We start from the raw sequence: 14,034 nt of genomic DNA, 5'->3' as shown, positions 1-14,034 counted from the left end.
CTTTTTCTACTAGGACAACAAAAGTTAAAAAGTAATGAAATTTCAGTAGCTTTGGCTAATTATGTTTCAGTGGAAAACTGTACAAAAAAAAGTAAAAATGAAGACAACAAGAACTTAGCTCTATATTAAAGATCAATAAAATTATTAGGTGGTGGTAAAAAAAAATAGAAAAGTTGATCAATGGGGTATACTAGATAAGCAAGACCAAAAGCAATCAAATATATACATAGTAGTCCATTATGACAACTATCAGAATAGGGTCTCCCTATTTGGCCAAAAACCGCCAGGAAAACTAGAAGGCAGTTTGATGAAAATTCATTTAATTTTTAACATCTTATAACAAACAATAAGCTTCAAGTAGATATATATATCCATTTCCTACATCTAAATAAACTAAATAAAATAAACTAAAAATTTGAAATTGTAAAAAATAAGAGCTATAGTTAGAGGAAGAATTATTCTCTAAACAAGGGATAAATTTTATCTTAAAAGATAAAAGAGACTATCCAATTATGTAAACTGAAAGTTTTAGAAACAAAATAATAAACTACAAAAAAAATTTTTCAGCAAGTAACTCTGATGAAAAGATAAAAATATATAACAGCCGCCACTTTTCAACTGCCTAATAAAAAGGCCTAGGTCCTTTTCAAAAGAAACCATAAAAAATAATCTTCCATAACACTAATAATAAGAAAAGTACAAATCAAAACAACTCTGATTCACTTCATCCTCAGAAAGACAAAGATGAGAAAAACCAAATAAATGTTGGAGAGGCTAAGGAAAGACAGGAACTCTGATGTTCTCTTGATGAAGCTGTAACTTAGTACAGTTCTGAGAGGTGAGGAGGGAGGGGGGAAGATCTGAAATTATTCTTAAAAGAATCACTCAACTGTATATATCATTTTATATAACTACTAAGCATACATGCAGGGAGTCAAATATTGAGGTCACATAAAAATATATAATAGCATATTTTTTGTAACATAAACTAAAATGGGTGTTCATCGACTGGGTAAAAACTAAACAAATAGTAATATCAACACTAGTTGCATGTTCTGGAATATTACTGTGCTATATGAAATTACAAATATGAAGAATTCTTAGAATCTTATAAAATTGTGAATGAGGTGATGAGAGGCAAAGAATCAGAGCATCTTACATGACGTTGACAGGAAAATGAAAAAAAAATTAAAATACTTCAGAATTCTGATTAACTGTTACTTTAGAATATTTTATGATTCTACATTCCTACAAACTGGCAAAAAGATAAGGAAAAACAGATATGGAATAAAACATACATTTGCAGATGTGGCCAAAGTGCTGCTCTATTTCTTTGATTATACTTACTGTTATAAGAGAGGGCTCCTATTGGGAAATAACTGTGATTTTTTTTTTTGGGGGGGGAAGGAGGACATATCAATAACATTTTAAAAACCTCCCCAAAATTCATCTATAATTCTTTTTAAAAATTTTTATTAATTTTTTGCTTTTATAGTACTTAATTTTCAAATATACCTCTACCAAATATACCCACAAAATTCCCTTGGTAACCAATAATTCAAAAAGAGAGACAGAGAGGAGGAGAAAGAGAACAAGAACCATCCAGCAAGACTAACAAATTCATCAGAGCTAAATATGACAGAAGATGTAATATTCCACAGCTACTGATCTCTACCTCTCCAATGAAGGAACAGGATGTCTTTTCTCTTCTTTGGAACCAGGCTTGTTCCTCAGCATTTGGCAGTATTCACAGGAACAGAGATCAACAGTCAGGATATTCCCTTAGAGACCAACTACACAATCACTCTCATGAGTAGGTCCAAAAGCTAAGGAATTTGCTTGATTTCCCACAAATAAATGTCAGAGGGATGATTTGAACCTATATCTTTGATTCATTTTTTCCCCCTTGTTTTCACTTCCATTGTTGTCATCCTGGTATATACCATTTACCTGGTTCTTCTGTTTACTTTTTCTGCATTTCATATAAATCTTTGCAAGCATCTCTGTAGTCTTCATATTTATCATTTCTTACAATATAGTAATATTCCATTATATTTATGTAACACTTAATTTAACCATTCCCAAATCTAAGCTATCCATCTTTTTCATCTATTATGATTTTGTAATAACTTTAAAATGCTATTTTAAAGGAGTAATTTTTTAAGAAACTAAAGAATACATGGGACAAAAGGTAAATCTTAAAACTAATAGATTTCACGTTTTTCCATTATTATATAAAAAGATTTATATCTACCTTGGTAGTTCTAGCATTTTATCTGCCCTTCTGTTTCTTTTCCACTTCCTCTCTAATCCATCCTTGATACAACAGCCAGAATAACCTTTGTAAAGCATATGTCTGACCATGTTACTCCCAGACTCAAAAATTTCCAATGGCTTCTGATGATATTTTAAACTTAAACTTCACACTCTGGGATTTAAAGTCTTTGATAATCTGACTCCCTTTCACACTTATTTCACATTATGCCCCCCTTTATGTACTCTACATTTCATTGGTCTACTTGCTATCTTTTGAATTTATAATCCATCTCCTATATTCATGTCTTTACACAGACTACCATCTCCCATGCACTGTCTCTTCACTTACACCTATTCGAATCCTTAGGCTCAGTTCACTCTGTATAATTATGTGAATTCTAAATAGTGTTATTCATCATAACTAAATCTAACCAAGGTCTTAACCCAGAGGTTTCATTAGAATGCTGCTTTCTAATTCATGCTGAATTTCATTTCAAACTCTTGCCAGGAATGGACTACTTACTTAGCATATGACTGCAGAATTTCAGGTTTGTTTAGTATCAAAAGATCATAGGGTCATAGATTCAGCATTAGAAGAGAGCTTAGAAGTTATCTAGTCGAATATTCTTGTATTAAGGAATTTTTACAAATTTTCTCAACTATTGCCTGTGATGGGCCAAATTTACTGAGATTACCTGAAAAGCTTTTCAAAAAATATTACTGCTAGGGGCTCAGTGTATAAGACCAGATCTCCAATATTGGAAATGCAAGAACACAGACAGGAGGAGTTTAAGATCTGCTACCAAATTGTTAAGTAAGGCTAAATAAATGCTTTGTTCTAAGAGAAAAGGGACTAGGACTAAGAGGTATGAGTTCAAGAAAGCTCAAGAAAAGGTCAAGGTATCTTGGCTTGATCAGGATAGAGTAGGAAAGATAACACAGAAGGGAAACAAGGGAGGCAAAGAGAGGGAAATGGAATTGTAGCCACCTTCTCATTCTTTAATCTCTTTAAAACAGTATAAGCCAGGCTTATTTAAATAGCGTTGCCTTGGAGGTAACTTTTGTTAGGTTGAAGGGAGGAGGTCTGGTTTTGAAAGGTAGCAGTGATAGAAAGTTTTGAGTACTGGACAGTACAAATAAGGGTGACCAATTCCCTAGCTAGTGTTTTGGTATATACTCTTTTTGATTCTATAGAAAAATGGAGTTTAGAATGACCTAGACTTCAAATTCTTCCATATCTTGCAACATATATAAGATAGTATAACATCCTCTGGAAAAAGCAAGGTACTGATCTTTAATAGGATAAAGGAGAGAGTGATGATATATATACATAGTGGATCTTTAAGGTGACTGGCCTGTATCTTGGGGATGATTATTGACAATAGCAATAAAACAAATTAAAAAAATATGAAGCACCCAGTTTAATAATCCTTGCAATAATGTTGGCTGGTAAAGTATTAGCTTCACACTAGGAAGCATGCTGTTTAATACAGTAAACCATGGTCAACAGTGTCAAGAGTTTCAAATGTCAATTATTTGTCAGTCTGCCCTCTGGTTTGACTGGTTTGCTACATTGGCTCCTCTCTATATTAGAACTTTCTGCACAAGCTCTTTGGTTTTAAGATGCTTTCATCAATATTTCTGTGACTGCTTTCTCCTCTAACTATAAAGTTTTAATTTCTAACTTATCCAGTTTGAGAGGTATCCTTTTTTCCCTTTCTTTGGATATCACCTTGCCTTATCTATTAAGGACTTGTAGTAGTATCAATCTCAATTTTTCCATCATTGTGGGTCCCCAGCTATCCCCTAATCCCATTCCTCTAGACTTTGATATAGCAGGAAATCACTTAGGAAAGATATTCAGATGCACTTTGCTTTGCCTAAAAATAATGGAAGGTTGAGCCATTATGGGGCTCCAGGAAACAACTATGTTAAATATGATGAAGCTGAAATTTAATTTAATAATAATGAAAATATCAAGAGTGAGATGGGAATCCATGAGATCATTTGAGTCAAAACCCCCCACAAATTCCAACATTAATCAACTTACCCAAAAGCAGAAAAGAAGACACAATCATCATGCAAAATATTTGCTACTCTTTCAAAGGTTCTATAGTTGTCTGAGTCCTTTTGTTCAAAATAGCCAATGATTGTTCTTTTACTGCGCTATAGATATAAAACAAAAGCATTTACATGATATTCTTTATATAGAATGTTCTTCACTCTATTGTATGACATTGTTCATATATCCCTTTCTCAGGTATCTAAATAGCTATATCTGTCATCCATGTTTCAAAATATATATAACCAAATATAAATTCAATTCAAACACTTAAAACTCATAATATGAAAAAAATTTTGCTTAAACAATTCTGATATTTATGACAATGAGAAATTTATTAAAATCTATTTTCAACATTTTTACTTTGAAAAGTCAAAATAAGATTTTAAATTTTGGATTGGATATATTTTAAAATATAATAAAACCTCATTAAATAGAACTATACAAATTTAACATTTGTGATTAACTAAAAAATGTTGGGCTGATTACAAGTTCCTGTAGTAAGCCCTTAAACACTTAACTGACTTTGGCACAATTTATGGCAGAAAAGGTGAATTATAAGGCAAATTAATAATGTAAACAGAGGGGAAATACTTAAAATATTTAAGTTGCTTTCAAGTTACCTTGATTCATTAAAGCATATTCATAAAAAAACTATACAATATGAATCTCTAAGAAACACTGATTTGAGAGGGAAAGAAAGCTCCTTCTTTAAAAAGAAACTTTAGAAAAGTTAATAGTGACTTTGCCAAAATCACAGATAGTAAGTAGTAAAGAGGTAAACACAAGATTACAGTCTCTCTGGTACTTTTCAAATATCATCTTTTAGTACCTTTAGTCATATATATGGGGAAAAAAATATAAGGACTTCTTTTAATACTTACATCTACAATTCCCTCTGTCTAAATAAAATTATTGATATTTAAATGTACTTTAAATATTCTAATCAACACTTTTTCATTTAGCAAAATGATAGAGCTATCTTAAAATGTAATTCAAAAAGCCAAATCAGCACAGATAAAATTTTATTATTATGAACTTTAATTTTATAATAAGCTTTAAGAATAGTCACTTTTTTGATTATACTGAAGTGAACAACAAAAAAGAAGGTATTAAAGAATTGTACTTTTTCTTTTTTTGGCTATATTATTAGTATTGTAATGAAGTTCTGTTTACAAGATGCGTGCTGAACAAGTTGTTTCAAGAACTTACATCAAGAAATTTGATTTCTTCCAAATCATGAACTTCTTGAATAGGGTCACTTTTTTGTTGCCTGATGTAATCTGCTATTGCTGTCACTGATCTCTGACCCCTGTATTCTCTCTTCATCATCATACCATTCCGGAACAGTTTTAGGGTAGGGTATTTGCTTATCCTGTATCTTTGGGCTATTTCCGCTAAGAGAATGGAAAAGTTAAAAAAAAAAAAATTTCCTTCAGTCATATTAAAACAATGATATGTTGATCCTTTGTCTTAGCAAATTCAAGTCAATTAACATCCATGTGCCTATAAGTGTTAAGTACAAAGTTTATAGAAAACTCAATCCCGGCTTTCAAGAAACTAACTATCTATTAAGAAAGGAAAAAAAAAGTCTTTGAGGTGAAGGAGGTGGAAACCTAAGAAATGATGTGGGATGAAATAGGATAAGAGCCCTGTCTACTCTACCTGTGTTAAATATCTCTGCTAGAGGTTTTATCCTTTTGCTTAATTATTTAGGTTAGCAAAGAGAGTTATTACCTTATGTGAGGGAGAATGGTAAATAGAGGGTTTGAAAAATTCTGTAAGATTAGTATTTTTATTTCTAATTCTTTCCACAGAATTAGCAGAATAAGCAGAACAGAGAAAAGCAGATAGGAAGGGTAGGAGACATCTAATTACCAGTGAGGTAGACATTGAATTCCTAAGAGTGACTGCTCTAATACGGAATATCACTACTTTCATCACTGATACTTACTTTTTAACTAAAGATTAGAGGACTCTGAAAGGCATGTGGGAAAAGACTCATGTCATGAAAGGTAGTCATTGGTAATAAATGACTTCATATAAATCATACATAAGACTTTTTTAAGTGTTCAACTGATAATAGCAATCACACAACTGAGCATCCAAAGATATTTATAAAATGACAAAATGATTAGCAATAATGCATTAAATCAAATCCAAATGACCAATGATTGACTTAAAAAAAAAAAAAAAAAGATTTAAATAATAACTGAGGCAGCTGGGTGTCATGGAGAGAAAGTTGAACTTAAATCTCAGAATTTGCTGGTTCCAGGCCTGCCTCTGACAAGCACTGGGCCATGGTACCCTGGTGACATAAGCCTCTGGGTTTTTGTTTTTTTGTTTTTTTTTTTTTACCCCCATAGAACTCTCCAAGAGGGTCAATTTCTGAGCAGGAAGAGTGGATACACATCCAGTAGAAGGCATTTCCTCATTGGGAATTTCTTATATAGATCAAATCACAGATCTTATCCAAAGCAACAAAGTATTTGCTATCATGGTCAATCTTTAAGACATTTTTAAAGATACTAGAAATCAGAACATTATTCACAACTAGCTTAAAATCTATTTTTAAATCTGAATAAGTTTTAGTATTATTGCTCTAATTAAAACCTTGCTATTTCAGATTTATATCCAGTTCTCTCTCTTCCTCACCTAATATATATGTTTATTTTTTCAATAAAAGTCAATCCAACTATATCTCAATTTAATACTTCACAAAAATAAAAGTAAAGCTTGAAGTACTATTTTCCCAAGATTAAACATTAACAATCCCCTTATCTTGGAAAAAGATCACAAAATCCTTTCTGGTATACCACTTTAAACAGACTGTAACAAAACATTTAAAATGAATGGAACGATACCTGCCACTAACAATATGAATGAGTACTTACAGTGCTGATCACAATCTACTCTGGCAAATACTACTTGATTCTTATTTGGATATTCTTCTTTAATGACATTAGAGGCTTCCTCAAAGATTGGATGTAACATCTGGCTGAATCGACACCTATACACGATGAAAATACAAATTAAAATAGAAAAACAAAGTATTCAAATTTTATTATAGTTATTAATACTCATGATGAGTTTATGTTGAAAACAATATGCCATTATTTATTTACAATGTGATAGTTTTCAAATAAAGCTAAACCACTTTAGTATTATATTCAGTCCCTACAGTCCTCTCTAATGCAGATGGCTCTCTCCATCACAAATCTATTGGAATTGTTCTGAATCATCTCATAAGAAATCTATTTTAAACAATATTTGTGTGTAAAGCCTCTACTGCACAACACAGGATAAAAAGGTGTATGTGTGTACCCCAACAAAAAGCTTTAAACTTGAAAAACACTGTAAGGACCAGTAACTACTCTACTATAATCCTTGCAATAAGGAGGAGGGCACCTAAGTCTTAACCAATTATCCTAACACCCTCCAGACACACAGGCATTGCCATTTTATCTGACAATAAACCCTCAGGACCTCTGGGCTTTAACATGCCTCAATATATATTATCTCTCCCAATTAAAAGATGAAATCCTTTGGAATGAAAACTATTTTAAATTTTTATTTGTATCCCCAGTGATTATTTTCATAGCTCTTGACCTGCATTAAGTACCAGATAAATGATTTTTTCATTAAATGAATGACTAACTGATCCTGGAAGAAGAGATATTCAGAAATTGCAGCTTAGTATTCAATCGTATCTGACTCTTCATCACTCATGGCCCACAGAGGGGAGCTTTCCTACTCCTTCCTACCAGAAAAAAAAAAATTCAATTTTGAAATGTAAATAATCGTAATATATATAAAAGCAAAACTATTACTTACCAGTCAGCATAAAAATTAACTAGAGCAACATCTGCATTGTCTGAAATAAAAAAAGTATACTTAAGTTACTTATATCCATATTTTCCCTGTAACTATCATTTTAATTTTATTCAGAAACTAATATGCAGTCATCCTTTGCTTCAGAGACTTCTAATATGCAATATCTCTAGATGATATCCATTGTTCTTGACATCTACAAAGGATTAGGGAAAGAATAGGAAGATTTAAGATCAATCACTTTAGCTACAGGTATCAGCTTTGATAAGAGCTGGGGAGAAATAAAACTAAGAGTTGTAAATGAGATTTGTATAAAAGCTCCATTAGTAGAGAAAATTAAGATTGGCTACCTAGGCACAAAACTACTTCAAATTCTAAAAGATTGATGAGGTTTAGGTTTTGGGGTTGCGGGAACCAAAATTTGATGAGGTCTAGATTTAGGGTTGTCAGGGAACTAAATGATGAGATTAAGGTTCCTGGTTGTCAGGGAGTTAAATGATGAGGTTTAGTGGCAGGTTTGGGGTTCAGGGAACCAAATAGAGAGGCTAGGCTCCCCTACACCCCCTTGGGATTTGGCGCAAGGGTAGGGAATTTTGGGGAACCCCCTTCTGGCAGTGCAGAGATTCTTTGTAAAGGAATTTACAGACAAGAAGTTTATTATAGGCATTGGGAAGTCAGCCTTTATTATGCATGAATAGAAAGGTTGAATTCCATAAGGGCAAAGTCCCGGAAGTAGTGCAGGAGTCCTGGCAGAGAAGTAAAGTTTAGAGAAATCCCGACAGAGGGGCAGAGAATCTCGTTAGGGAAATAGGTGAGGGAGATAAAGAGAGGGTAGCACTGGAAGGGAATATTATTTCAGCAGGCAGAGGCTTCCTTGGCATGGCATGGCATAGCATGTTAGGACCTCTGCAAAGAAAGAGTTTTAGATTGGCTCTTTTATAATAAGAGCTTTGGCTACAAGTGAGGTCTGCTCCATGGAAGCTGGGCTAGTGGATGGAGTTCCAAGTTGGCTCTTTTTATCTACAAGCTGGATTTCAGCTTGAGCTGGAATTGAGAAATTTTAGAATTGAATAGGGTTGGAATTCTCCAGCTTAGGACTGAACCAACCCCACCTAGATAACAGAATGAAGCTGTTTATCTTGTTTCCCTCGAGTGGGGTCCCACAGACACAGGGTCCAAGAAGAATCTCTCCTTCAAGGAGTTTTAGAGTTTTGGGGTTCCTTCTTCAAGATGGTCCATTTATTGTATTTTTTCTATTATTAACAATACCACAAAGTAAATACAATCCAATTCCTAACATTTGTGCATTTACCATTTGTGATTTCAAGAATTTGCATGATTTTATTCACCTCACTTTCACAACCATGAACACTCACAGCTATGCCTAGTAGAGAAAAAATTTGAGGTACAATATGTACAAATTTGTAGAGGAATTAGTATCCTACTACTTAAAGTGTGTTCCCATGCATTTATTACATATTTTCATTATATGCCTTTAAAACTAAGGTTTTGTTGTTACAATTATGCCCCCAAAGTAAAATGGAAGTCCTTTGGGCTCTAAGGTGATTCTGAATCCCTCACCAGCTTTGGTGTCTTTAAGTCTCATCAACTTCTTTCTTGATTTTTGGAGAGCAGGCAAGGTAGAAAGGTTTACAGTATAGTACAGGAATACCTCATTTTACTGTACTTCACTTTATTGTGCTTCACAGATATTGTGTTTTTTACAAATTGAAGATTTATGACAACTCTATGTTGGAAAAGTCAATATAGACAGCATTTTTTTAACAGAATGTGCTCACATCATAACTGTCACATTTGGTAATTCTCATTATTATATCTTGTATATGATCTATGAAGATATTAATGCATTTGTTTTTGGGGGACCACAAACAATGCCTATGCAAGACAACAAATTTAATTAATAAATGTTACGTGTATTGTGACTGCCCTACTAATTGATCATTTCCTATGGCTTTTTCCTTCTTCTGAGGGCTTGACAAACAATAACATTAATATTAAGTCAACTAGAAACTGTATAATGAATGGCTTTTAAGTGTTCAAATAGAAAAAAAAAAAAAAAGTCAATCAATGTGGTAAACTGAATTGCTATCTTATTTTAAGAAATTGCCATAGCCACTCTAACACCAGCAACTACCACTCTGATCAGTCAGCAGCTATCAATATCAAGGTAAGCCCCTCCACATGTAAAAAGAGTATAACTTGTTGAAGGCTTAGATGATGGTTAGCATTTTTTTTTTTAGCAAAAAGTATTTTTAAAATTAAAGTTTATACACTGCTTCTTTTAGACAATATTACTGCATACTTAATATACTATAGTATAATATAAACATAACTTTTAAGTACAATGAGAAACCAAAAAAATCTGTGTGACTCACTCAATTTACTGCAGTGGTCTGGAACCAAACCTGTAGTATCTCCAAAGTATGCCTGTATATATAATACAATGCCCTTATACTGCCATCTGACACAGTAGAAGATTCAGGTTTTAAAATGTTTTCATTTTAAGAATTTTATTTCCTATTCAGTATTTATGGTAGGGTATGTTTCATGTATTATTAAAAATAAATATTGTTGGGCAGCTAGGTGGCACAGGGGATAGAACGCCAGCCCTGAAGTCAGGAGGACCTGAGTTCAAATCTGGTCTCAGACACTTAACATTCTTAGCTGTGAGATCCTGGGCAAATTACTTAACCCCAATTTCCTCAGCCAAAACACAAACAAATAAATAAATAATGTCTGAAATCAATGTTTATTTTAATTGAGATGTTAGCACAAAAGGTCACAGAATTCTAGGAAAGTACTAAAGAGAAAAAATGTTTCACATGTTGCCAATTTTATTTTGTATACTTCATGGATTATTTCACAATTACTGTATAAGAGAAAGTGCATATTATCAGAACCAATATTTTGTTATAAAGAATTGTATGATGAACTGATGCTGAATGAAATGAGCAGGACCAAGAGATCGTTATATACTTCAACAACAACACTATATGATGATCAATTCTGATGGATGTGGCCATTTTCAACAATGAGATGAACCAAATCAATTCCAATACAGCAGTAATGAACTGAACCAGCTACACCCAGGGAAAGAACTCTAGGAAATGATTATAAACCACTACATAGAATTCTCAATCCCTCTATTTTTGTCTGCCTACATTTTTGATATTTCCTTCACAGGCTAATTGTACACTATTTCAAAGTCTGATTTTTTTGTACTGTTTGGACATGTATACATATATTGTATTTAATTTATATTTTAACATATTTAACATGTATTGGTCAATCTGCCATGGGGGGTGGGGAGGGAAAAATTGGAACAAAAGGTTTGGCAATTGTCAATGCTTTAAAATACCCATGCATATATCTGGTAAATAAAAACTATTAAAAAAAAAAAAAAAAAAAAGAATTGTATGAAGAAAAGTGTATTTCTCTAGTGCAATCTCTAGCACTTTTTTGATGACTATAGAACCTAAGCCCCTATTTCTCATTGGTTCAATATATCAATATTCACGTTTTTTACTTTTGTACTGTTTTCTAGGAAAATTGTCTCCACAAAAGTTGGAAGGTTATATTTTCTTTGTTCTCTATTCACTTATCAATAACTCTCTATAACAAAATAATTATGCAAATATTTGCATACCATCACAGGAAGGAATGAGAAGACAACAAGTCTTGCCAACAAGTAGCAAAAAGCCACAAAACAAATTGGGAAAATATTTCAACCCTTAGACAAAAAGTGATATATAGATGTAATATTTCCTCCTTCAATTACAGATTTAAAGCACTTCTTTTGGTTTCCCTAATTAACTTTCAGTGTTGAACTTTGATTTGGACAAAACATATTACAATAAAACAATCTGCATGTTTACTCACATTAATTGCAAAATGTTTGTTTATTTGTTTTAACTCACATCATTTTAATTTTTACATTATTAGTTCAGTGAATAGATGATGAAACAAACATTATTTAACACAGTGACAATTAGTAAAGAAACATTTAAGCAAACTCTAAATATAAGTTATAAAACTTTTTAATGAACCATGAGTTTTACCTCAAAATTATAATCACTGTTGACAAATTAACTCTACCATTACAATTTCAGAAATGAAAAACCATCTCCACACCCATCCCAAAATTCTTTAGCAATGGTTACAATCACACTGCTTGCAAACATAACAGTAAAACACTAATTGCTTAAGATGCATTAATCTTCAACCAATAAGGCATCAAAAAATGCACTTTACCTTTTTAACATGAAATAGCTGATAATTCTTCAAACTATCAATAATTTAGTTTAAAAAGCAATCTTTGGAGTATAGTTTCAGATCATTCATATCATACAGCCCCAAATACTATAATGTCCATGTCTATTATTTTATATATACACACAATCAGAATTGAGTTTATAAGTCGACCTGAAATACCTGATGAAATGATATTAAGGACACAATAAGCTACAATAAGATGTTGAATTATCATAAAAATAAAAAGTTATTTAATATTTAATAGGATAAGAAAGTAATAATATATATTTTTAAAAGATTTCTGAAATTAAAAAGATTTTCTGGTTATTTTCTGGTTTCCTTTCAATTACTAATGAAATGAAATTAATCAGAATACTGATTTCCCAAATATTTCAATTGGTCAGTTTTCCAATAATTTAATACCAGCAACTATTTATATAATAGTAATTACACAAAGAAAATTTCCAAGTACTTACTTAAAATTTCATCTATATTTCCACTATCAAGACTTGCTATTTCAGCTGTTATTGGAGTAAAAATCCAAGTTATCTGAAAATGTAAAAAATACAAAATTAGCAATTAATATTTCAAGATGAGATAAATTAAGTCAAAGTGTGGAATACTCAGAAATTTTACAACTAAAGTAAATCCCATGTGAAAAAAAGATACAAATAACCAATAATCAATTAATATTTTCTAAGGAATTTCAGATCTAAAGTTTCATTTTAGAAGGCAAAGAAAATTAGAGATATTTGCTATAAGTTTGTCTTTGCTTTTCTTTTTACTTCATTTATTTGTTTGCTTTTTAATTAATCAATCAATCAATTAATTGCAAAGATTGGGTCTCCTTACCCAAGCTGGAATTTGGGAACTATTTGTCGACCCAGATCTCATTCTAATTAGCATAGAGGTTTTCTGACAAGGACTGATTCACCTCTTTTTTAGGCAACCCAAGTTTCTTCCCACTAGGGTTCACCATATTGATTGGATATTGACAACTAATTGCTTTAGCCAACTGTAGCTCAGAACTGCTAAGCTCAAGAGATCTGCCAAGTTCAGCCTCCCCAAAAGCAGAGATTAAAAATGTTTACCACCTTACCTGCAGCCTGTTTTTATACTACCAAATAAACATAATCATAAATTCTGTAAATAGTTAGGAAAATTGAGAATGGTTTACCTGTTCAAAGGAGCTGACCTTTTTAAGACACTGCTAGGGGCAGCTAGGTGGAGCAGTGGATAGAACACTAGCCCTGAAGTAAGGAGGACCCAAGTTCAAAGCTGGTCTCATACACTTAATACTTCCTAGCTATGTGATCCTAGGGCAAGTCACAACCCCATTTGCCTCAGTCAAAAAAAAAAAAAAAAAAAAAAAAAAAAGGCATTCATTGCTAATTCCATAGTTTAACACAATCTCAATATCTGCTATATTAGACACACTATTTAACTAAACTAAATTTCTTTATGACTAACATCCAAGAAAAGACAGATTCTTTATTTTAATTAAAGAAAATGTTTATTAATATTTTTCAAATCTGAATGAATTTAAAGTAAAATTTATTCTGAACTGCAAACTTAGCATTATTTTAAGATACAGTTAATCTTTGTCAAAATGA

The 14,034-nt window shown here is 32.1% G+C and overlaps 1 protein-coding gene across 1 annotated transcript in view; it reads right to left on the bottom strand.

The window, feature by feature from the left end:
- ERP44 (endoplasmic reticulum protein 44) overlaps positions 1 to 14,034 on the bottom strand; it is a 116,004-nt gene that overhangs the window by 48,168 nt on the left and 53,802 nt on the right. The window contains exons 2-6 of the mRNA XM_074280079.1: positions 12,898 to 12,970; positions 8,153 to 8,192; positions 7,213 to 7,328; positions 5,531 to 5,715; positions 4,307 to 4,422 (exon numbers count right to left, since the gene is read on the bottom strand). Coding sequence (XP_074136180.1) covers positions 4,307 to 4,422; positions 5,531 to 5,715; positions 7,213 to 7,328; positions 8,153 to 8,192; positions 12,898 to 12,970 — 530 coding nt within the window. The remainder of the gene's footprint in view (positions 1 to 4,306; positions 4,423 to 5,530; positions 5,716 to 7,212; positions 7,329 to 8,152; positions 8,193 to 12,897; positions 12,971 to 14,034) is intronic.

Source organism: Sminthopsis crassicaudata, chromosome 1 (assembly GCF_048593235.1).
Source record: "Sminthopsis crassicaudata isolate SCR6 chromosome 1, ASM4859323v1, whole genome shotgun sequence".
Taxonomy (NCBI): domain Eukaryota; kingdom Metazoa; phylum Chordata; class Mammalia; order Dasyuromorphia; family Dasyuridae; genus Sminthopsis; species Sminthopsis crassicaudata.
This window is presented reverse-complemented; position numbering and strand designations above follow the sequence as displayed.